We start from the raw sequence: 26,438 nt of genomic DNA, 5'->3' as shown, positions 1-26,438 counted from the left end.
CTTTTTTGTTTTTTCTTTTTATCTTATTGATTTATGTCTTCTATTTGCCGCGAAAATGAGATTTTAGCTTTTGTGGTTACATGTTTGATAAATTGGAAGTTTGAACTTGTCCCTAGAAGTCCCTTGATGCGTAACATAATATTTGAACCTATTTGGTTGTAAATTCGGCAAATACAAAGTATTGGGATGACCCGTTGTCGCGAAAACGCGATTTTATCCTTTACGGTTACAAGTTTGATAAATGGGAAGGTTGAACGTGTCCCTTGATTTAAAACATGATGCGAACCTATTTTGTTTTGTATTCGGTTAAATCCAAGTATTGGAATGACCTTTGTCGCGAAAATGAGATTTTGGCCTATATGGTTACAAGTTTGATGAATTTGAAGGTTGAACTTGTCCTTCGATGTCCTTTGCTGCGAAACATGATATTAGATTTTAATATTTGGTTTTAAATTCGGTAAACTGAAAGTAATGAGATGACCCTTGTCGCGAAAAAGAGATTTTATCTTATATGGTTACAAGTTTGATAAATATGAATGTTGACCATGTCCCTCGATATCCTTTGATGCGAAACATGATATGTGAACCTATTTGGTTTCATATTCGGTAAAATGAAAGTATTGGAATGACCCATGTCGCGAAAATGAGTTTTTGGTCTATATGCCTACAAGTTTGATAAATTGGAAGTTTGAACTTGTCCCTTGATGTCCCTGGATGCAAACATGATATGTGAACCTATTTGGTTTTGTATTCGGTAAAATGAAAGTATTGGAATGACCCTTGTCGCGAAAATGAGATTTTGGTCTATAGGCCTACAAGTTCGATAAATGGGAAGTTTGAACGTGTCCCTTGATGTCCCTAGATGCAAACGTGATATGTGAACCTATTTGGTTTTGAATTCGGTAAAATGAAAGTATTGGAATGACCCTTGTCTCGAAAATGAGATTTTGGTATATATGCCTACAAGTTTGATAAATGGGAAGTTTGAACTTGTCACTTGATGTCCCTGGATGCAAACGTGATATGTGAACCTATTTGGTTTTATATTCGGTAAAATGAAAGTATTGGAATGACCCTTGTCGCGAAAATGAGATTTTGGTATATATGCCTACAAGTTTGATGAATGGGATGTTTGAACTTATCCCTTGATGCGAAACATGATATGTGAACCTATTTGTATTCGGTAAAATGAAAGTATTGGAATGATCCTTGTCGCAAAAATGAGATTTTAGCCTATATGGTTAAAAGCTTGATAAATATCAATGTTGAATTTGTCCCTTGATGTCCTTTGATGCGTAACATAATATTTAAACCTATTTGGCTTTAAATTTGGTAAATAGAGAGTAATGAGATGCCCCTTGTCGCAAAAACGAGATTTTTGCTTATATGGTTACAAGTTTGATAAATACGAAGGCTAAACATGTCCCTCGATGTTCCTTGATGCGAAACATGATATGAGAACTTTTTGGTTTCGTATTCGGTAAAATGAAAGTATTGGAATGTCCTTTGTCGTGAAAACGAGATTTGAGCCTATATGGTTACAATTTTGATAAATATGAAGGTTGAACTTGTCCCTCGATGTCCCATGATTTAAAACATGATATTTGAACCTATTTGGTTTTAAATTCGGTAAAATGAAACTATTGAAATGACCCTTGTTGCGAAAATGAGATTTTAGCCTATATGGTTACAATTTTGATAAATGGGAAGTTTGAACTTGTCCCTTAACGTCCCTTTTTGGGAAACATGATATTTGAACTTATTTTGTTTTAAATTTGGTAAATTGAACACTTGCGTTTTCTCTACTATCATATTGTGTCTCGATGACTCTTGTCCCGAAAATGATATTTTAGCATTTATGGTTACAAAAATGATAAATGAGAAGGTTGAACTTGTACCTTGATGTCCCTTGATGCGAAACATGATTTTTAAGCCGAGTTTGTTTGGATATCGGTAAACTGGAAGTATGAGAATGTGGCTCAAAGATGCTCAATCCGAAAATGATTTGAACCTAGTTTATTATAAATTTGATAAATAGGAAAGATAATATTTTGTTTCGAGGACACTTGACGCGAAAATGCGATATTTGAGCATAGACGTTTTTAAACTTTAATTTGGAAGTATGAGTTTTGTCTTCTATTATAATGTTTTTTGATGACCCTTGACGCGAAAATTGGAAACTTTATTATAAGGTTGAGCTTGTCCCTCTATGTCAGTTGATGTGAAACTTGATTTTAAAGCATAGTTAATTCTAAATTCGGTAATTTGGAAGTATGACAATGCGCCTTTATGACCCTTGTTTTGAAGTTTGATAACGAAGGTTGAACTTGTCAGTTGATACGAAACTTGATATTTTAGGCTTGTTGGTTTTAAATTCGGTAAATTGAAACCATAAGAATGTGCCTTAATGACCCTTGTCGCGAAAATCGATTGATAGTGGTTAAATATTTCAGCTTGCCTGCAGGCCTTTGAATTTGATAGTCAAGAGTTAGACTTGGATCTTTCCAGTTTGGATGCTACAATGATTGATGCAGTTTTTAGGTAAGAATGCTTAATTTGCCCCTCTTCCCATTTGCATCTATACCCTTTTTTCTTTTTGACTGCTTAGTATAGAATTTTTTTTCTTTCCAATTCTTTCCTGCTATGGTTTTTAACTCCTTGTATCTGAAAAGAATACAATGTCCTGCAATTATGCAATTATTAGTATGTTAGATTTATAAATGATATTTTTTAATGGTGTTGAATAATCATCTTTCCACAGTTATTATATTTCGACCATGAAGAAAATGTGGCGCAAGTGTTGCGCTCCAGGTATACATCATTTTCTCCTCTGTGTGAACACGTTTTTTTTCAACTAAGGAAATATGTCTAATGTAATGTGAAGTCCTTGAATGTAGTGACTCTATTGTTACTATTTAATACATACATTATTTTTGCATTTTTTGAAATCTGAACATCATCTGTCGTTAATAATTACTGATGTAGTAAGGCTGTGTAAAAAATGGGACGGATGTCTCTGCAGCAAAGTATTTTCTTGGCTTTCCTATTTATCGTCTGGATCAAACAATGTAGGAAGACAATGCAACAAATGGGAAGAAATACGAAGCTTCAATATGGTCTTCTCAAGGTTAGTCGTGTCACTCTTGTAAATTTAATTTCTTTAATCATCGCAACATCTCGCTTTATTCATCTTTTACCATTTGTTTTTTAGTTTTCGAGATATTGAATTTTGTCGTCAAAATATAATCTCTTTCTATGTTTATTATTTTTATTTTTTATTGATTGTCTTTTGGGTTTATAACTTTTTTGTTTTTTCTTTTTATCTTATTGATTTATGTCTTCTATTTGCCGCGAAAATGAGATTTTAGCTTTTGTGGTTACATGTTTGATAAATTGGAAGTTTGAACTTGTCCCTAGAAGTCCCTTGATGCGTAACATAATATTTGAACCTATTTGGATGTAAATTCGGCAAATACAAAGTATTGGGATGACCCGTTGTCGCGAAAACGCGATTTTATCCTTTACGGTTACAAGTTTGATAAATGGGAAGGTTGAACGTGTCCCTTGATTTAAAACATGATGCGAACCTATTTTGTTTTGTATTCGGTTAAATCCAAGTATTGGAATGACCTTTGTCGCGAAAATGAGATTTTGGCCTATATGGTTACAAGTTTGATGAATTTGAAGGTTGAACTTGTCCTTCGATGTCCTTTGCTGCGAAACATGATATTAGATTTTAATATTTGGTTTTAAATTCGGTAAACTGAAAGTAATGAGATGACCCTTGTCGCGAAAAAGAGATTTTATCTTATATGGTTACAAGTTTGATAAATATGAATGTTGACCATGTCCCTCGATATCCTTTGATGCGAAACATGATATGTGAACCTATTTGGTTTCATATTCGGTAAAATGAAAGTATTGGAATGACCCATGTCGCGAAAATGAGTTTTTGGTCTATATGCCTACAAGTTTGATAAATTGGAAGTTTGAACTTGTCCCTTGATGTCCCTGGATGCAAACATGATATGTGAACCTATTTGGTTTTGTATTCGGTAAAATGAAAGTATTGGAATGACCCTTGTCGCGAAAATGAGATTTTGGTCTATAAGCCTACAAGTTCGATAAATGGGAAGTTTGAACGTGTCCCTTGATGTCCCTAGATGCAAACGTGATATGTGAACCTATTTGGTTTTGAATTCGGTAAAATGAAAGTATTGGAATGACCCTTGTCGCGAAAATGAGATTTTGGTATATATGCCTACAAGTTTGATAAATGGGAAGTTTGAACTTGTCACTTGATGTCCCTGGATGCAAACGTGATATGTGAACCTATTTGGTTTTATATTCGGTAAAATGAAAGTATTGGAATGACCCTTGTCGCGAAAATGAGATTTTGGTATATATGCCTACAAGTTTGATGAATGGGATGTTTGAACTTATCCCTTGATGCGAAACATGATATGTGAACCTATTTGTATTCGGTAAAATGAAAGTATTGGAATGATCCTTGTCGCAAAAATGAGATTTTAGCCTATATGGTTAAAAGCTTGATAAATATCAATGTTGAATTTGTCCCTTGATGTCCTTTGATGCGTAACATAATATTTAAACCTATTTGGCTTTAAATTTGGTAAATAGAGAGTAATGAGATGCCCCTTGTCGCAAAAACGAGATTTTTGCTTATATGGTTACAAGTTTGATAAATACGAAGGCTAAACATGTCCCTCGATGTTCCTTGATGCGAAACATGATATGAGAACTTTTTGGTTTCGTATTCGGTAAAATGAAAGTATTGGAATGTCCTTTGTCGTGAAAACGAGATTTGAGCCTATATGGTTACAATTTTGATAAATATGAAGGTTGAACTTGTCCCTCGATGTCCCATGATTTAAAACATGATATTTGAACCTATTTGGTTTTAAATTCGGTAAAATGAAACTATTGAAATGACCCTTGTTGCGAAAATGAGATTTTAGCCTATATGGTTACAATTTTGATAAATGGGAAGTTTGAACTTGTCCCTTAACGTCCCTTTTTGGGAAACATGATATTTGAACTTATTTTGTTTTAAATTTGGTAAATTGAACACTTGCGTTTTCTCTACTATCATATTGTGTCTCGATGACTCTTGTCCCGAAAATGATATTTTAGCATTTATGGTTACAAAAATGATAAATGAGAAGGTTGAACTTGTACCTTGATGTCCCTTGATGCGAAACATGATTTTTAAGCCGAGTTTGTTTGGATATCGGTAAACTGGAAGTATGAGAATGTGGCTCAAAGATGCTCAATCCGAAAATGATTTGAACCTAGTTTATTATAAATTTGATAAATAGGAAAGATAATATTTTGTTTCGAGGACACTTGACGCGAAAATGCGATATTTGAGCATAGACGTTTTTAAACTTTAATTTGGAAGTATGAGTTTTGTCTTCTATTATAATGTTTTTTGATGACCCTTGACGCGAAAATTGGAAACTTTATTATAAGGTTGAGCTTGTCCCTCTATGTCAGTTGATGTGAAACTTGATTTTAAAGCATAGTTAATTCTAAATTCGGTAATTTGGAAGTATGACAATGCGCCTTTATGACCCTTGTTTTGAAGTTTGATAACGAAGGTTGAACTTGTCAGTTGATACGAAACTTGATATTTTAGGCTTGTTGGTTTTAAATTCGGTAAATTGAAACCATAAGAATGTGCCTTAATGACCCTTGTCGCGAAAATCGATTGATAGTGGTTAAATATTTCAGCTTGCCTGCAGGCCTTTGAATTTGATAGTCAAGAGTTAGACTTGGATCTTTCCAGTTTGGATGCTACAATGATTGATGCAGTTTTTAGGTAAGAATGCTTAATTTGCCCCTCTTCCCATTTGCATCTATACCCTTTTTTCTTTTTGACTGCTTAGTATAGAATTTTTTTTCTTTCCAATTCTTTCCTGCTATGGTTTTTAACTCCTTGTATCTGAAAAGAATACAATGTCCTGCAATTATGCAATTATTAGTATGTTAGATTTATAAATGATATTTTTTAATGGTGTTGAATAATCATCTTTCCACAGTTATTATATTTCGACCATGAAGAAAATGTGGCGCAAGTGTTGCGCTCCAGGTATACATCATTTTCTCCTCTGTGTGAACACGTTTTTTTTCAACTAAGGAAATATGTCTAATGTAATGTGAAGTCCTTGAATGTAGTGACTCTATTGTTACTATTTAATACATACATTATTTTTGCATTTTTTGAAATCTGAACATCATCTGTCGTTAATAATTACTGATGTAGTAAGGCTGTGTAAAAAATGGGACGGATGTCTCTGCAGCAAAGTATTTTCTTGGCTTTCCTATTTATCGTCTGGATCAAACAATGTAGGAAGACAATGCAACAAATGGGAAGAAATACGAAGCTTCAATATGGTCTTCTCAAGGTTAGTCGTGTCACTCTTGTAAATTTAATTTCTTTAATCATCGCAACATCTCGCTTTATTCATCTTTTACCATTTGTTTTTTAGTTTTCGAGATATTGAATTTTGTCGTCAAAATATAATCTCTTTCTATGTTTATTATTTTTATTTTTTATTGATTGTCTTTTGGGTTTATAACTTTTTTGTTTTTTCTTTTTATCTTATTGATTTATGTCTTCTATTTGCCGCGAAAATGAGATTTTAGCTTTTGTGGTTACATGTTTGATAAATTGGAAGTTTGAACTTGTCCCTAGAAGTCCCTTGATGCGTAACATAATATTTGAACCTATTTGGTTGTAAATTCGGCAAATACAAAGTATTGGGATGACCCGTTGTCGCGAAAACGCGATTTTATCCTTTACGGTTACAAGTTTGATAAATGGGAAGGTTGAACGTGTCCCTTGATTTAAAACATGATGCGAACCTATTTTGTTTTGTATTCGGTTAAATCCAAGTATTGGAATGACTTTTGTCGCGAAAATGAGATTTTGGCCTATATGGTTACAAGTTTGATGAATTTGAAGGTTGAACTTGTCCTTCGATGTCCTTTGCTGCGAAACATGATATTAGATTTTAATATTTGGTTTTAAATTCGGTAAACTGAAAGTAATGAGATGACCCTTGTCGCGAAAAAGAGATTTTATCTTATATGGTTACAAGTTTGATAAATATGAATGTTGACCATGTCCCTCGATATCCTTTGATGCGAAACATGATATGTGAACCTATTTGGTTTCATATTCGGTAAAATGAAAGTATTGGAATGACCCATGTCGCGAAAATGAGTTTTTGGTCTATATGCCTACAAGTTTGATAAATTGGAAGTTTGAACTTGTCCCTTGATGTCCCTGGATGCAAACATGATATGTGAACCTATTTGGTTTTGTATTCGGTAAAATGAAAGTATTGGAATGACCCTTGTCGCGAAAATGAGATTTTGGTCTATAGGCCTACAAGTTCGATAAATGGGAAGTTTGAACGTGTCCCTTGATGTCCCTAGATGCAAACGTGATATGTGAACCTATTTGGTTTTGAATTCGGTAAAATGAAAGTATTGGAATGACCCTTGTCGCGAAAATGAGATTTTGGTATATATGCCTACAAGTTTGATAAATGGGAAGTTTGAACTTGTCACTTGATGTCCCTGGATGCAAACGTGATATGTGAACCTATTTGGTTTTATATTCGGTAAAATGAAAGTATTGGAATGACCCTTGTCGCGAAAATGAGATTTTGGTATATATGCCTACAAGTTTGATGAATGGGATGTTTGAACTTATCCCTTGATGCGAAACATGATATGTGAACCTATTTGTATTCGGTAAAATGAAAGTATTGGAATGATCCTTGTCGCAAAAATGAGATTTTAGCCTATATGGTTAAAAGCTTGATAAATATCAATGTTGAATTTGTCCCTTGATGTCCTTTGATGCGTAACATAATATTTAAACCTATTTGGCTTTAAATTTGGTAAATAGAGAGTAATGAGATGCCCCTTGTCGCAAAAACGAGATTTTTGCTTATATGGTTACAAGTTTGATAAATACGAAGGCTAAACATGTCCCTCGATGTTCCTTGATGCGAAACATGATATGAGAACTTTTTGGTTTCGTATTCGGTAAAATGAAAGTATTGGAATGTCCTTTGTCGTGAAAACGAGATTTGAGCCTATATGGTTACAATTTTGATAAATATGAAGGTTGAACTTGTCCCTCGATGTCCCATGATTTAAAACATGATATTTGAACCTATTTGGTTTTAAATTCGGTAAAATGAAACTATTGAAATGACCCTTGTTGCGAAAATGAGATTTTAGCCTATATGGTTACAATTTTGATAAATGGGAAGTTTGAACTTGTCCCTTAACGTCCCTTTTTGCGAAACATGATATTTGAACTTATTTTGTTTTAAATTTGGTAAATTGAACACTTGCGTTTTCTCTACTATCATATTGTGTCTCGATGACTCTTGTCCCGAAAATGATATTTTAGCATTTATGGTTACAAAAATGATAAATGAGAAGGTTGAACTTGTACCTTGATGTCCCTTGATGCGAAACATGATTTTTAAGCCGAGTTTGTTTGGATATCGGTAAACTGGAAGTATGAGAATGTGGCTCAAAGATGCTCAATCCGAAAATGATTTGAACCTAGTTTATTATAAATTTGATAAATAGGAAAGATAATATTTTGTTTCGAGGACACTTGACGCGAAAATGCGATATTTGAGCATAGACGTTTTTAAACTTTAATTTGGAAGTATGAGTTTTGTCTTCTATTATAATGTTTTTTGATGACCCTTGACGCGAAAATTGGAAACTTTATTATAAGGTTGAGCTTGTCCCTCTATGTCAGTTGATGTGAAACTTGATTTTAAAGCATAGTTAATTCTAAATTCGGTAATTTGGAAGTATGACAATGCGCCTTTATGACCCTTGTTTTGAAGTTTGATAACGAAGGTTGAACTTGTCAGTTGATACGAAACTTGATATTTTAGGCTTGTTGGTTTTAAATTCGGTAAATTGAAACCATAAGAATGTGCCTTAATGACCCTTGTCGCGAAAATCGATTGATAGTGGTTAAATATTTCAGCTTGCCTGCAGGCCTTTGAATTTGATAGTCAAGAGTTAGACTTGGATCTTTCCAGTTTGGATGCTACAATGATTGATGCAGTTTTTAGGTAAGAATGCTTAATTTGCCCCTCTTCCCATTTGCATCTATACCCTTTTTTCTTTTTGACTGCTTAGTATAGAATTTTTTTTCTTTCCAATTCTTTCCTGCTATGGTTTTTAACTCCTTGTATCTGAAAAGAATACAATGTCCTGCAATTATGCAATTATTAGTATGTTAGATTTATAAATGATATTTTTTAATGGTGTTGAATAATCATCTTTCCACAGTTATTATATTTCGACCATGAAGAAAATGTGGCGCAAGTGTTGCGCTCCAGGTATACATCATTTTCTCCTCTGTGTGAACACGTTTTTTTTCAACTAAGGAAATATGTCTAATGTAATGTGAAGTCCTTGAATGTAGTGACTCTATTGTTACTATTTAATACATACATTATTTTTGCATTTTTTGAAATCTGAACATCATCTGTCGTTAATAATTACTGATGTAGTAAGGCTGTGTAAAAAATGGGACGGATGCCTTTGCAACAAAGTATTTTCTTGGCTTTCCTATTTATCGTCTGGATCAAACAATGTAGGAAGACAATGCAACAAATGGGAAGAAATACGAAGCTTCTTGATTGATGGATCAATCATTCAATATGGTCTTCTCAAGGTTAGTCGTGTCACTCTTGTAAATTTAATTTCTTTAATCATCGCAACATCTCGCTTTATTCATCTTTTACCATTTGTTTTTTAGTTTTCGAGATATTGAATTTTGTCGTCAAAATATAATCTCTTTCGTATGTTTATTATTTTTATTTTTTATCGATTGTCTTTTGGGTTTATAACTTTGTTGTTTTTTCTTTTTATCTTATTGATTTATGTCTTCTATTTCCCGCGAAAATGAGATTTTAGCTTTTATGGTTACATGTTTGATAAATTGTAAGTTTGAACTTGTCCCTAGAAGTCCCTTGATGCGTAACATAATATTTGAACCTATTTGGTTGTAAATTCGGCAAATATAAAGTATTGGGATGGCCCGTTGTCGCGAAAACGCGATTTTATCCTTTACGGTTACAAGTTTGATAAATGGGAAGGTTGAACGTGTCCCTTGATTTAAAACATGATGTGAACCTATTTGGTTTTGTATTCGGTTAAATCCAAGTATTGGAATGACCTTTGTCGCGAAAATGAGATTTTGGCCTATATGGTTACAAGTTTGATGAATTTGAAGGTTGAACATGTCCTTCGATGTCCTTTGATGCGAAACATGATATTAGGTTTTAATATTTGGTTTTAAATTCGGTAAACTGAAAGTAATGAGATGACCCTTGTCGCGAAAACGAGATTTTATCTTATATGGTTACAAGTTTGATAAATATGAATGTTGACCATGTCCCTCGATATCCTTTGATGCGAAACATGATATGTGAACCTATTTGGTTTCATATTCGGTAAAATGAAAGTATTGGAATGACCCATGTCGCGAAAATGAGTTTTTGGTCTATATGCCTACAAGTTTGATAAATGGGAAGTTTGAACTTGTCCCTTGATGTCCCTGGATGCAAACATGATATGTGAACCTATTTGGTTTTGTATTCGGTAAAATGAAAGTATTGGAATGACCCTTGTCGCGAAAATGAGATTTTGGTCTATAGGCCTACAAGTTCGATAAATGGGAAGTTTGAACTTGTCCCTTGATGTCCCTAGATGCAAACGTGATATGTGAACCTATTTGGTTTTGTATTCGGTAAAATGAAAGTATTGGAATGACCCTTGTCGCAAAAATGAGATTTTGGTATATATGCCTACAAGTTTGATAAATGGGAAGTTTGAACTTGTCACTTGATGTCCCTGGATGCAAACGTGATATCTGAACCTATTTGGTTTTGTATTCGGTAAAATGAAAGTATTGGAATGACCCTTGTCGCGAAAATGAGATTTTGGTATATATGCCTACAAGTTTGATGAATGGGATGTTTGAACTTATCCCTTGATGCGAAACATGATATGAGAACCTATTTGGTTTTGTATTCGGTAAAATGAAAGTATTGGAATGACTGTGTCAGGAAAATGAGATTTTAGCCTATATGGTTAGAAGTTTGATATAGGTTGAACTTGTCCCTTGATGTTCCTTAATATGAAACATGATATGTGAACCTATTTGGTTTTGTATTCGGTAAAATGAAAGTATTGGAATGAACCTTGTCGCAAAAATGAGATTTTAGTCTATATGGTTAAAAGCTTGATAAATATCAATGTTGAATTTGTCCCTTGATTGCCTTTGATGCGTAACATAATATTTGAACCTATTTGGCTTTAAATTTGGTAAATAGAGAGTAATGAGATGACCCTTGTCGCAAAAACGAGATTTTTGCTTATATGGTTACAAGTTTGATAAATACGAAGGCTAAACATGTCCCTCGATGTTCCTTGATGCGAAACATGATATAAGAACTTTTTGGTTTCGTATTCGGTAAAATGAAAGTATTGGAATGTCGCTTGTCGTGAAAACGAGATTTGAGCCTATATGGTTACAATTTTGATAAATATGAAGGTTGAACTTGTCCCTCAATGTCCCTTGATTTAAAACATGATATTTGAACCTATTTGGTTTTAAATTCGGTAAAATGAAACTATTGAAATGACCCTTGTTGCGAAAATGAGATTTTAGCCTATATGGTTACAATTTTGATAAATGGGAAGTTTGAACTTGTCCCTTAACGTCCCTTTTTGTGAAACATGATATTTGAACTTATTTTGTTTTAAATTTGGTAAATTGAACACTTGCGTTTTCTCTACTATCATATTGTGTCTCGATGACTCTTGTCCCGAAAATGATATTTTAGCATTTATGGTTACAAAAATGATAAATGAGAAGGTTGAACTTGTACCTTGATGTCCCTTGATGCGAAACATGATTTTTAAGCCGAGTTTTTTTGGATATCGGTAAACTGGAAGTATGAGAATGTGGCTCAAAGATGCTCAATCCGAAATTGATTTGAACCTAGTTTATTATAAATTTGATAAACAGGAAAGATAATATTTTGTTTCGAGGACACTTGACGCGAAAATGCGATATTTGAGCATAGACGTTTTTAAACTTTAATTTGGAAGTATGAGTTTTGTCTTCTATTATAATGTTTTTTGATGACCCTTGACGCGAAAATTGGAAACTTTATTATAAGGTTGACCTTGTCCCTCTATGTCAGTTGATGTGAAACTTGATTTTAAAGCATAGTTAATTCTAAATTCGGTAATTTGGAAGTATGACAATGCGCCTTTATGACCCTTGTTTTGAAGTTTGATAACGAAGGTTGAACTTGTCAGTTGATACGAAACTTGATATTTTAGGCTTGTTGGTTTTAAATTCGGTAAATTGAAAGCATAAGAATGTGCCTTAATGACCCATGTCGCGAAAATCGATTGATAGTGGTTAAATATTTCAGCTTGCCTGGAGGCCTTTGAATTTGATAGTCAAGAGTTAGACTTGGATCTTTCAAGTTTGGATGCTACAATGATTGATGCAGTTTTTAGGTAAGAATGCTTAATTTGCCTCTCTTCCCATTTGCATCTATACCCTTTTTTCTTTTTGACTGCTTAGTATAGAATTTTTGTTCTTTCCAATTCTTTCCTGCTATGGTTTTTAACTCCTTGTATCTGAAAAGAATACAATGTCCTGCAATTATGCAATTATTAGTATGTTAGATTTATAAATGATATTTTTTAATGGTGTTGAATAATCATCTTTCCACAGTTATTATATTTCGACCATGAAGAAAATGTGGCGCAAGTGTTGCGCTCCAGGTATACATCATTTTCTCCTCTGTGTGAACACGTTTTTTTTCAACTAAGGAAATATGTCTAATGTAATGTGAAGTCCTTGAATGTAGTGACTCTATTGTTACTATTTAATACATACATTATTTTTGCATTTTTTGAAATCTGAACATCATCTGTCGTTAATAATTACTGATGTAGTAAGGCTGTGTAAAAAATGGGACGGATGCCTCTGCAACAAAGTATTTTCTTGGCTTTCCTATTTATCGTCTGGATCAAACAATGTAGGAAGACAATGCAACAAATGGGAAGAAATACGAAGCTTCTTGATTGATGGATCAATCATTCAATATGGTCTTCTCAAGGTTAGTCGTGTCACTCTTGTAAATTTAATTTCTTTAATCATCGCAACATCTCGCTTTATTCATCTTTTACCATTTGTTTTTTAGTTTTCGAGATATTGAATATTGTCGTCAAAATATAATCTCTTTCGTATGTTTATTATTTTTATTTTTTATCGATTGTCTTTTGGGTTTATAACTTTGTTGTTTTTTCTTTTTATCTTATTGATTTATGTCTTCTATTTCCCGCGAAAATGAGATTTTAGCTTTTATGGTTACATGTTTGATAAATTGTAAGTTTGAACTTGTCCCTAGAAGTCCCTTGATGCGTAACATAATATTTGAACCTATTTGGTTGTAAATTCGGCAAATATAAAGTATTGGGATGGCCCGTTGTCGCGAAAACGCGATTTTATCCTTTACGGTTACAAGTTTGATAAATGGGAAGGTTGAACGTGTCCCTTGATTTAAAACATGATGTGAACCTATTTGGTTTTGTATTCGGTTAAATCCAAGTATTGGAATGACCTTTGTCGCGAAAATGAGATTTTGGCCTATATGGTTACAAGTTTGATGAATTTGAAGGTTGAACATGTCCTTCGATGTCCTTTGATGCGAAACATGATATTAGGTTTTAATATTTGGTTTTAAATTCGGTAAACTGAAAGTAATGAGATGACCCTTGTCGCGAAAACGAGATTTTATCTTATATGGTTACAAGTTTGATAAATATGAATGTTGACCATGTCCCTCGATATCCTTTGATGCGAAACATGATATGTGAACCTATTTGGTTTCATATTCGGTAAAATGAAAGTATTGGAATGACCCATGTCGCGAAAATGAGTTTTTGGTCTATATGCCTACAAGTTTGATAAATGGGAAGTTTGAACTTGTCCCTTGATGTCCCTGGATGCAAACATGATATGTGAACCTATTTGGTTTTGTATTCGGTAAAATGAAAGTATTGGAATGACCCTTGTCGCGAAAATGAGATTTTGGTCTATAGGCCTACAAGTTCGATAAATGGGAAGTTTGAACTTGTCCCTTGATGTCCCTAGATGCAAACGTGATATGTGAACCTATTTGGTTTTGTATTCGGTAAAATGAAAGTATTGGAATGACCCTTGTCGCAAAAATGAGATTTTGGTATATATGCCTACAAGTTTGATAAATGGGAAGTTTGAACTTGTCACTTGATGTCCCTGGATGCAAACGTGATATCTGAACCTATTTGGTTTTGTATTCGGTAAAATGAAAGTATTGGAATGACCCTTGTCGCGAAAATGAGATTTTGGTATATATGCCTACAAGTTTGATGAATGGGATGTTTGAACTTATCCCTTGATGCGAAACATGATATGAGAACCTATTTGGTTTTGTATTCGGTAAAATGAAAGTATTGGAATGACTGTGTCAGGAAAATGAGATTTTAGCCTATATGGTTAGAAGTTTGATATAGGTTGAACTTGTCCCTTGATGTTCCTTAATATGAAACATGATATGTGAACCTATTTGGTTTTGTATTCGGTAAAATGAAAGTATTGGAATGAACCTTGTCGCAAAAATGAGATTTTAGTCTATATGGTTAAAAGCTTGATAAATATCAATGTTGAATTTGTCCCTTGATTGCCTTTGATGCGTAACATAATATTTGAACCTATTTGGCTTTAAATTTGGTAAATAGAGAGTAATGAGATGACCCTTGTCGCAAAAACGAGATTTTTGCTTATATGGTTACAAGTTTGATAAATACGAAGGCTAAACATGTCCCTCGATGTTCCTTGATGCGAAACATGATATAAGAACTTTTTGGTTTCGTATTCGGTAAAATGAAAGTATTGGAATGTCGCTTGTCGTGAAAACGAGATTTGAGCCTATATGGTTACAATTTTGATAAATATGAAGGTTGAACTTGTCCCTCAATGTCCCTTGATTTAAAACATGATATTTGAACCTATTTGGTTTTAAATTCGGTAAAATGAAACTATTGAAATGACCCTTGTTGCGAAAATGAGATTTTAGCCTATATGGTTACAATTTTGATAAATGGGAAGTTTGAACTTGTCCCTTAACGTCCCTTTTTGTGAAACATGATATTTGAACTTATTTTGTTTTAAATTTGGTAAATTGAACACTTGCGTTTTCTCTACTATCATATTGTGTCTCGATGACTCTTGTCCCGAAAATGATATTTTAGCATTTATGGTTACAAAAATGATAAATGAGAAGGTTGAACTTGTACCTTGATGTCCCTTGATGCGAAACATGATTTTTAAGCCGAGTTTTTTTGGATATCGGTAAACTGGAAGTATGAGAATGTGGCTCAAAGATGCTCAATCCGAAATTGATTTGAACCTAGTTTATTATAAATTTGATAAACAGGAAAGATAATATTTTGTTTCGAGGACACTTGACGCGAAAATGCGATATTTGAGCATAGACGTTTTTAAACTTTAATTTGGAAGTATGAGTTTTGTCTTCTATTATAATGTTTTTTGATGACCCTTGACGCGAAAATTGGAAACTTTATTATAAGGTTGACCTTGTCCCTCTATGTCAGTTGATGTGAAACTTGATTTTAAAGCATAGTTAATTCTAAATTCGGTAATTTGGAAGTATGACAATGCGCCTTTATGACCCTTGTTTTGAAGTTTGATAACGAAGGTTGAACTTGTCAGTTGATACGAAACTTGATATTTTAGGCTTGTTGGTTTTAAATTCGGTAAATTGAAAGCATAAGAATGTGCCTTAATGACCCATGTCGCGAAAATCGATTGATAGTGGTTAAATATTTCAGCTTGCCTGGAGGCCTTTGAATTTGATAGTCAAGAGTTAGACTTGGATCTTTCAAGTTTGGATGCTACAATGATTGATGCAGTTTTTAGGTAAGAATGCTTAATTTGCCTCTCTTCCCATTTGCATCTATACCCTTTTTTCTTTTTGACTGCTTAGTATAGAATTTTTGTTCTTTCCAATTCTTTCCTGCTATGGTTTTTAACTCCTTGTATCTGAAAAGAATACAATGTCCTGCAATTATGCAATTATTAGTATGTTAGATTTATAAATGATATTTTTTAATGGTGTTGAATAATCATCTTTCCACAGTTATTATATTTCGACCATGAAGAAAATGTGGCGCAAGTGTTGCGCTCCAGGTATACATCATTTTCTCCTCTGTGTGAACACGTTTTTTTTCAACTAAGGAAATATGTCTAATGTAATGTGAAGTCCTTGAATGTAGTGACTCTATTGTTACTATTTAATACATACATTATTTTTGCATTTTTTGAAATCTGAACATCATCTGTCGTTAATAATTACTGATGTAGTAAGGCTGTGTAAAAAATGGGACGGATGCCTCTGCAACAAAGTATTTTCTTGGCTTTCCTATTTATCGTCTGGATCAAACAATGTAGGAAGACAATGCAACAAATGGGAAGAAATACGAAGCTTCTTGATTGATGGATCAATCATTCAATATGGTCTTCTCAAGGTTAGTCGTGTCACTCTTGTAAATTTAATTTCTTTAATCATCGCAACATCTCGCTTTATTCATCTTTTACCATTTGTTTTTTAGTTTTCGAGATATTGAATATTGTCGTCAAAATATAATCTCTTTCGTATGTTTATTATTTTTATTTTTTATCGATTGTCTTTTGGGTTTATAACTTTGTTGTTTTTTCTTTTTATCTTATTGATTTATGTCTTCTATTTCCCGCGAAAATGAGATTTTAGCTTTTATGGTTACATGTTTGATAAATTGTAAGTTTGAACTTGTCCCTAGAAGTCCCTTGATGCGTAACATAATATTTGAACCTATTTGGTTGTAAATTCGGCAAATATAAAGTATTGGGATGGCCCGTTGTCGCGAAAACGCGATTTTATCCTTTACGGTTACAAGTTTGATAAATGGGAAGGTTGAACGTGTCCCTTGATTTAAAACATGATGTGAACCTATTTGGTTTTGTATTCGGTTAAATCTAAGTATTGGAATGACCTTTGTCGCGAAAATGAGATTTTGGCCTATATGGTTACAAGTTTGATGAATTTGAAGGTTGAACTTGTCCTTCGATGTCCTTTGATGCGAAACATGATATTAGGTTTTAATATTTGGTTTTAAATTCGGTAAACTGAAAGTAATGAGATGACCCTTGTCGCGAAAACGAGATTTTATCTTATATGGTTACAAGTTTGATAAATATGAATGTTGACCATGTCCCTCGATATCCTTTGATGCGAAACATGATATGTGAACCTATTTGGTTTCATATTCGGTAAAATGAAAGTATTGGAATGACCCATGTCGCGAAAATGAGTTTTTGGTCTATATGCCTACAAGTTTGATAAATGGGAAGTTTGAACTTGTCCCTTGATGTCCCTGGATGCAAACATGATATGTGAACCTATTTGGTTTTGTATTCGGTAAAATGAAAGTATTGGAATGACCCTTGTCGCAAAAATGAGATTTTGGTATATATGCCTACAAGTTTGATAAATGGGAAGTTTGAACTTGTCACTTGATGTCCCTGGATGCAAACGTGATATGTGAACCTATTTGGTTTTGTATTCGGTAAAATGAAAGTATTGGAATGACCCTTGTCGCGAAAATGAGATTTTGGTATATATGCCTACAAGTTTGATGAATGGGATGTTTGAACTTATCCCTTGATGCGAAACATGATATGAGAACCTATTTGGTTTTGTATTCGGTAAAATGAAAGTATTGGAATGACTGTGTCAGGAAAATGAGATTTTAGCCTATATGGTTAGAAGTTTGATATAGGTTGAACTTGTCCCTTGATGTTCCTTAATATGAAACATGATATGTGAACCTATTTGGTTTTGTATTCGGTAAAATGAAAGTATTGGAATGATCCTTGTCGCAAAAATGAGATTTTAGTCTATATGGTTAAAAGCTTGATAAATATCAATGTTGAATTTGTCCCTTGATTGCCTTTGATGCGTAACATAATATTTGAACCTATTTGGCTTTAAATTTGGTAAATAGAGAGTAATGAGATGACCCTTGTCGCAAAAACGAGATTTTTGCTTATATGGTTACAAGTTTGATAAATACGAAGGCTAAACATGTCCCTCGATGTTCCTTGATGCGAAACATGATATAAGAACTTTTTGGTTTCGTATTCGGTAAAATGAAAGTATTGGAATGTCGCTTGTCGTGAAAACGAGATTTGAGCCTATATGGTTACAATTTTGATAAATATGAAGGTTGAACTTGTCCCTCAATGTCCCTTGATTTAAAACATGATATTTGAACCTATTTGGTTTTAAATTCGGTAAAATGAAACTATTGAAATGACCCTTGTTGCGAAAATGAGATTTTAGCCTATATGGTTACAATTTTGATAAATGGGAAGTTTGAACTTGTCCCTTAACGTCCCTTTTTGTGAAACATGATATTTGAACTTATTTTGTTTTAAATTTGGTAAATTGAACACTTGCGTTTTCTCTACTATCATATTGTGTCTCGATGACTCTTGTCCCGAAAATGATATTTTAGCATTTATAGTTACAAAAATGATAAATGAGAAGGTTGAACTTGTACCTTGATGTCCCTTGATGCGAAACATGATTTTTAAGCCGAGTTTTTTTGGATATCGGTAAACTGGAAGTATGAGAATGTGGCTCAAAGATGCTCAATCCGAAATTGATTTGAACCTAGTTTATTATAAATTTGATAAATAGGAAAGATAATATTTTGTTTCGAGGACACTTGACGCGAAAATGCGATATTTGAGCATAGACGTTTTTAAACTTTAATTTGGAAGTATGAGTTTGGTCTTCTATTATAATGTTTTTTGATGACCCTTGACGCGAAAATTGGAAACTTTATTATAAGGTTGAACTTGTCCCTCTATGTCAGTTGATGTGAAACTTGATTTTAAAGCATAGTTAATTCTAAATTCGGTAATTTGGAAGTATGACAATGCGCCTTTATGACCCTTGTTTTGAAGTTTGATAACGAAGGTTGAACTTGTCAGTTGATACGAAACTTGATATTTTAGGCTTGTTGGTTTTAAATTCGGTAAATTGAAAGCATAAGAATGTGCCTTAATGACCCATGTCGCGAAAATCGATTGATAGTGGTTAAATATTTCAGCTTGCCTGGAGGCCTTTGAATTTGATAGTCAAGAGTTAGACTTGGATCTTTCAAGTTTGGATGCTACAATGATTGATGCAATTTTTAGGTAAGAATGCTTAATTTGCCTCTCTTCCCATTTGCATCTATACCCTTTTTTCTTTTTGACTGCTTAGTATAGAATTTTTGTTCTTTCCAATTCTTTCCTGCTATGGTTTTTAACTCCTTGTATCTGAAAAGAATACAATGTCCTGCAATTATGCAATTATTAGTATGTTAGATTTATAAATGATATTTTTTAATGGTGTTGAATAATCATCTTTCCACAGTTATTATATTTCGACCATGAAGAAAATGTGGCGCAAGTGTTGCGCTCCAGGTATACATCATTTTCTCCTCTGTGTGAACACGTTTTTTTTCAACTAAGGAAATATGTCTAATGTAATGTGAAGTCCTTGAATGTTAGTGACTCTATTGTTACTATTTAATACATACATTATTTTTGCATTTTTTGAAATCTGAACATTATCTGTCGTTAATAATTACTGATGTAGTAAGGCTGTGTAAAAAATGGGACGGATGCCTCTGCAACAAAGTATTTTCTTGACTTTCCTATTTATCGTCTGGATCAAACAATGTAGGAAGACAATGCAACAAATGGGAAGAAATACGAAGCTTCTTGATTGATGGATCAATCATTCAATATGGTCTTCTCAAGGTTAGTCGTGTCACTCTTGTAAATTTAATTTCTTTAATCATCGCAACATCTCGCTTTATTCATCTTTTACCATTTGTTTTTTAGTTTTCGAGATATTGAATTTTGTCGTCAAAATATAATCTCTTTCGTATGTTTATTATTTTTATTTTTTATCGATTGTCTTTTGGGTTTATAACTTTGTTGTTTTTTCTTTTTGTCTTATTGATTTATGTCTTCTATTTCCCGCGAAAATGAGATTTTAGCTTTTATGGTTACATGTTTGATAAATTGTAAGTTTGAACTTGTCCTTAGAAGTCCATTGATGCGTAACATAATATTTGAACCTATTTGGTTGTAAATTCGGCAAATATAAAGTATTGGGATGGCCCGTTGTCGCGAAAACGCGATTTTATCCTTTACGGTTACAAGTTTGATAAATGGGAAGGTTGAACGTGTCCCTTGATTTAAAACATGATGTGAACCTATTTGGTTTTGTATTCGGTTAAATCCAAGTATTGGAATGACCTTTGTCGCGAAAATGAGATTTTGGCCTATATGGTTACAAGTTTGATGTATTTGAAGGTTGAACTTGTCCTTCGATGTCCTTTGATGCGAAACATGATATTTGGTTTTAATATTTGGTTTTAAATTCGATAAACTGAAAGTAATGAGATGACCCTTGTCGCGAAAACGAGATTTTATCTTATATGGTTACAAGTTTGATAAATATGAATGTTGACCATGTCCCTCGATATCCTTTGATGCGAAACATGATATGTGAACCTATTTGGTTTCATATTCGGTAAAATGAAAGTATTGGAATGACCCATGTCGCGAAAATGAGTTTTTGGTCTATATGCCTACAAGTTTGATAAATGGGAAGTTTGAACTTGTCCCTTGATGTCCCTGGATGCAAACATGATATGTGAACCTATTTGGTTTTGTATTCGGTAAAATGAAAGTATTGGAATGACCCTTGTCGCGAAAATGAGATTTTGGTCTATAGGCCTACAAGTTCGATAAATGGGAAGTTTGAACTTGTCCCTTGATGTCCCTAGATGCAAACGTGATATGTGAACCTATTTGGTTTTGTATTCGGTAAAATGAAAGTATTGGAATGACCCTTGTCGCGAAAATGAGATTTTGGTATATATGCCTACAAGTTTGATAAATGGGAAGTTTGAACTTGTCACTTGATGTCCCTGGATGCAAACGTGATATGTGAACCTATTTGGTTTTGTATTCGGTAAAATGAAAGAATTGGAATGACCCTTGTCGCGAAAATGAGATTTTGGTATATATGCCTACAAGTTTGATGAATGGGATGTTTGAACTTATCCCTTGATGCGAAACATGATATGAGAACCTATTTTGTTTTGTATTCGGTAAAATGAAAGTATTGGAATGACTGTGTCAGGAAAATGAGATTTTAGCCTATATGGTTAGAAGTTTGATATAGGTTGAACTTGTCCCTTGATGTTCCTTAATATGAAACATGATATGTGAACCTATTTGGTTTTGTATTCGGTAAAATGAAAGTATTGGAATGATCCTTGTCGCAAAAATGAGATTTTAGTCTATATGGTTAAAAGCTTGATAAATATCAATGTTGAATTTGTCCCTTGATTGCCTTTGATGCGTAACATAATATTTGAACCTATTTGGCTTTAAATTTGGTAAATAGAGAGTAATGAGATGACCCTTGTCGCAAAAACGAGATTTTTGCTTATATGGTTACAAGTTTGATAAATACGAAGGCTAAACATGTCCCTCGATGTTCCTTGATGCGAAACATGATATAAGAACTTTTTGGTTTCGTATTCGGTAAAATGAAAGTATTGGAATGTCGCTTGTCGTGAAAACGAGATTTGAGCCTATATGGTTACAATTTTGATAAATATGAAGGTTGAACTTGTCCCTCAATGTCCCTTGATTTAAAACATGATATTTGAACCTATTTAGTTTTAAATTCGGTAAAATGAAACTATTGAAATGACCCTTGTTGCGAAAATGAGATTTTAGCCTATATGGTTACAATTTTGATAAATGGGAAGTTTGAACTTGTCCCTTAACGTCCCTTTTTGTGAAACATGATATTTGAACTTATTTTGTTTTAAATTTGGTAAATTGAACACTTGCGTTTTCTCTACTATCATATTGTGTCTCGATGACTCTTGTCCCGAAAATGATATTTTAGCATTTATGGTTACAAAAATGATAAATGAGAAGGTTGAACTTGTACCTTGATGTCCCTTGATGCGAAACATGATTTTTAAGCCGAGTTTTTTTGGATATCGGTAAACTGGAAGTATGAGAATGTGGCTCAAAGATGCTCAATCCGAAAATGATTTGAACCTAGTTTATTATAAATTTGATAAATAGGAAAGATAATATTTTGTTTCGAGGACACTTGACGCGAAAATGCGATATTTGAGCATAGACGTTTTTAAACTTTAATTTGGAAGTATGAGTTTTGTCTTCTATTATAATGTTTTTTGATGACCCTTGACGCGAAAATTGGAAACTTTATTATAAGGTTGAACTTGTCCCTCTATGTCAGTTGATGTGAAACTTGATTTTAAAGCATAATTAATTCTAAATTCGGTAATTTGGAAGTATGACAATGCGCCTTTATGACCCTTGTTTTGAAGTTTGATAACGAAGGTTGAACTTGTCAGTTGATACGAAACTTGATATTTTACGCTTGTTGGTTTTAAATTCGGTAAATTGAGAGCATAAGAATGTGCCTTAATGACCCATGTCGCGAAAATCGATTGATAGTGGTTAAATATTTCAGCTTGCCTGTAGGCCTTTGAATTTGATAGTCAAGAGTTAGACTTGGATCTTTCAAGTTTGGATGCTACAATGATTGATGCAGTTTTTAGGTAAGAATGCTTAATTTGCCTCTCTTCCCATTTGCATCTATACCCTTTTTTCTTTTTGACTGCTTAGTATAGAATTTTTGTTCTTTCCAATTCTTTCCTGCTATGGTTTTTAACTCCTTGTATCTGAAAAGAATACAATGTCCTGCAATTATGCAATTATTAGTATGTTAGATTTATAAATGATATTTTTTAATGGTGTTGAATAATCATCTTTCCACAGTTATTATATTTCGACCATGAAGAAAATGTGGCGCAAGTGTTGCGCTCCAGGTATACATCATTTTCTCCTCTGTGTGAACACGTTTTTTTTCAACTAAGGAAATATGTCTAATGTAATGTGAAGTCCTTGAATGTTAGTGACTCTATTGTTACTATTTAATACATACATTATTTTTGCATTTTTTGAAATCTGAACATCATCTGTCGTTAATAATTACTGATGTAGTAAGGCTGTGTAAAAAATGGGACGGATGCCTCTGCAACAAAGTATTTTCTTGGCTTTCCTATTTATCGTCTGGATCAAACAATGTAGGAAGACAATGCAACAAATGGGAAGAAATACGAAGCTTCTTGATTGATGGATCAATCATTCAATATGGTCTTCTCAAGGTTAGTCGTGTCACTCTTGTAAATTTAATTTCTTTAATCATCGCAACATCTCGCTTTATTCATCTTTTACCATTTGTTTTTTAGTTTTCGAGATATTGAATTTTGTCGTCAAAATATAATCTCTTTCGTATGTTTATTATTTTTATTTTTTATCGATTGTCTTTTGGGTTTATAACTTTGTTGTTTTTTCTTTTTATCTTATTGATTTATGTCTTCTATTTCCCGCGAAAATGAGATTTTAGCTTTTATGGTTACATGTTTGATAAATTGTAAGTTTGAACTTGTCCCTAGAAGTCCCTTGATGCGTAACATAATATTTGAACCTATTTGGTTGTAAATTCGGCAAATATAAAGTATTGGGATGGCCCGTTGTCGCGAAAACGCGATTTTATCCTTTACGGTTACAAGTTTGATAAATGGGAAGGTTGAACGTGTCCCTTGATTTAAAACATGATGTGAACCTATTTGGTTTTGTATTCGGTTAAATCTAAGTATTGGAATGACCTTTGTCGCGAAAATGAGATTTTGGCCTATATGGTTACAAGTTTGATGAATTTGAAGGTTGAACTTGTCCTTCGATGTCCTTTGATGCGAAACATGATATTAGGTTTTAATATTTGGTTTTAAATTCGGTAAACTGAAAGTAATGAGATGACCCTTGTCGCGAAAACGAGATTTTATCTTATATGGTTACAAGTTTGATAAATATGAATGTTGACCATGTCCCTCGATATCCTTTGATGCGAAACATGATATGTGAACCTATTTGGTTTCATATTCGATAAAATGAAAGTATTGGAATGACCCATGTCGCGAAAATGAGTTTTTGGTCTATATGCCTACAAGTTTGATAAATGGGAAGTTTGAACTTGTCCCTTGATGTCCCTGGATGCAAACATGATATGTGAACCTATTTGGTTTTGTATTCGGTAAAATGAAAGTATTGGAATGACCCTTGTCGCGAAAATGAGATTTTGGTCTATAGGCCTACAAGTTCGATAAATGGGAAGTTTGAACTTGTCCCTTGATGTCCCTAGATGCAAACGTGATATGTGAACCTATTTGGTTTTGTATTCGGTAAAATGAAAGTATTGGAATGACCCTTGTCGCGAAAATGAGATTTTGGTATATATGCCTACAAGTTTGATAAATGGGAAGTTTGAACTTGTCACTTGATGTCCCTGGATGCAAACGTGATATGTGAACCTATTTGGTTTTGTATTCGGTAAAATGAAAGAATTGGAATGACCCTTGTCGCGAAAATGAGATTTTGGTATATATGCCTACAAGTTTGATGAATGGGATGTTTGAACTTATCCCTTGATGCGAAACATGTTATGAGAACCTATTTTGTTTTGTATTCGGTAAAATGAAAGTATTGGAATGACTGTGTCAGGAAAATGAGATTTTAGCCTATATGGTTAGAAGTTTGATATAGGTTGAACTTGTCCCTTGATGTTCCTTAATATGAAACATGATATGTGAACCTATTTGGTTTTGTATTCGGTAAAATGAAAGTATTGGAATGATCCTTGTCGCAAAAATGAGATTTTAGTCTATATGGTTAAAAGCTTGATAAATATCAATGTTGAATTTGTCCCTTGATTGCCTTTGATGCGTAACATAATATTTGAACCTATTTGGCTTTAAATTTGGTAAATAGAGAGTAATGAGATGACCCTTGTCGCAAAAACGAGATTTTTGCTGATATGGTTACAAGTTTGATAAATACGAAGGCTAAACATGTCCCTCGATGTTCCTTGATGCGAAACATGATATAAGAACTTTTTGGTTTCGTATTCGGTAAAATGAAAGTATTGGAATGTCGCTTGTCGTGAAAACGAGATTTGAGCCTATATGGTTACAATTTTGATAAATATGAAGGTTGAACTTGTCCCTCAATGTCCCTTGATTTAAAACATGATATTTGAACCTATTTGGTTTTAAATTCGGTAAAATGAAACTATTGAAATGACCCTTGTTGCGAAAATGAGATTTTAGCCTATATGGTTACAATTTTGATAAATGGGAAGTTTGAACTTGTCCCTTAACGTCCCTTTTTGTGAAACATGATATTTGAACTTATTTTGTTTTAAATTTGGTAAATTGAACACTTGCGTTTTCTCTACTATCATATTGTGTCTCGATGACTCTTGTCCCGAAAATGATATTTTAGCATTTATGGTTACAAAAATGATAAATGAGAAGGTTGAACTTGTACCTTGATGTCCCTTGATGCGAAACATGATTTTTAAGCCGAGTTCTTTTGGATATCGGTAAACTGGAAGTATGAGAATGTGGCTCAAAGATGCTCAATCCGAAAATGATTTGAACCTAGTTTATTATAAATTTGATAAATAGGAAAGATAATATTTTGTTTCGAGGACACTTGACGCGAAAATGCGATATTTGAGCATAGACGTTTTTAAACTTTAATTTGGAAGTATGAGTTTTGTCTTCTATTATAATGTTTTTTGATGACCCTTGACGCGAAAATTGGAAACTTTATTATAAGGTTGAACTTGTCCCTCTATGTCAGTTGATGTGAAACTTGATTTTAAAGCATAGTTAATTCTAAATTCGGTAATTTGGAAGTATGACAATGCGCCTTTATGACCCTTGTTTTGAAGTTTGATAACGAAGGTTGAACTTGTCAGTTGATACGAAACTTGATATTTTACGCTTGTTGGTTTTAAATTCGGTAAATTGAGAGCATAAGAATGTGCCTTAATGACCCATGTCGCGAAAATCGATTGATAGTGGTTAAATATTTCAGCTTGCCTGTAGGCCTTTGAATTTGATAGTCAAGAGTTAGACTTGGATCTTTCAAGTTTGGATGCTACAATGATTGATGCAGTTTTTAGGTAAGAATGCTTAATTTGCCTCTCTTCCCATTTGCATCTATACCCTTTTTTCTTTTTGACTGCTTAGTATAGAATTTTTGT

General features: G+C 33.3%; 1 protein-coding gene across 7 annotated transcripts; it reads left to right on the top strand.

Moving 5' to 3' along the window:
• The first annotated feature begins 9,343 nt into the window (after positions 1–9,343).
• Positions 9,344–26,360, top strand: LOC146914837 (uncharacterized). Of its 7 annotated transcripts, none has more exons than XM_085717535.1 (11): positions 9,346–9,413; positions 9,588–9,751; positions 12,836–12,885; positions 13,060–13,223; positions 16,308–16,357; positions 16,532–16,695; positions 19,632–19,681; positions 19,857–20,020; positions 23,105–23,154; positions 23,330–23,493; positions 26,281–26,360. In XM_085717535.1, the coding sequence occupies exons 4-8, from the start codon at positions 13,192–13,194 to the stop codon at positions 19,867–19,869; spliced, it is 309 nt and encodes a 102-aa protein (XP_085573661.1). In that variant the 5' UTR covers positions 9,346–9,413; positions 9,588–9,751; positions 12,836–12,885; positions 13,060–13,191; the 3' UTR covers positions 19,870–20,020; positions 23,105–23,154; positions 23,330–23,493; positions 26,281–26,360. The 7 variants fall into 7 exon arrangements, with proteins under 7 accessions (XP_085573667.1, XP_085573661.1, XP_085573662.1 ...); XM_085717536.1 differs by having other exon boundaries at positions 26,270–26,360; XM_085717537.1 differs by lacking the exons at positions 23,105–23,154; positions 23,330–23,493; positions 26,281–26,360 and adding an exon at positions 22,808–22,887.
• Positions 26,361–26,438: the final 78 nt, after the last annotated feature.

The sequence above is a fragment of the Medicago sativa genome, chromosome 6 (assembly GCF_051527215.1).
Source record: "Medicago sativa cultivar Bolivia chromosome 6, Bolivia_mono, whole genome shotgun sequence".
NCBI lineage: Eukaryota > Viridiplantae > Streptophyta > Magnoliopsida > Fabales > Fabaceae > Medicago > Medicago sativa.
Note: the sequence above shows the minus strand (reverse complement) of the source record. Positions and strands in the feature narration are given on the sequence as shown.

What these genes read in the sequence shown, in the direction of transcription:
- LOC146914837 (XM_085717535.1), top strand. Translation starts at nt 13,192, where the DNA reads ATGGATCAATCATTCAATATGGTCTTCTCAAG. An exon ending in TTCAATATGGTCTTCTCAAG is followed by an intron (nt 13,224 to 16,307) that starts GTTAGTCGTGTC and finishes ATCTTTCCACAG; the next exon opens with TTATTATATTTCGACCATGA. An exon ending in GCGCAAGTGTTGCGCTCCAG is followed by an intron (nt 16,358 to 16,531) that starts GTATACATCATT and finishes TTACTGATGTAG; the next exon opens with TAAGGCTGTGTAAAAAATGG.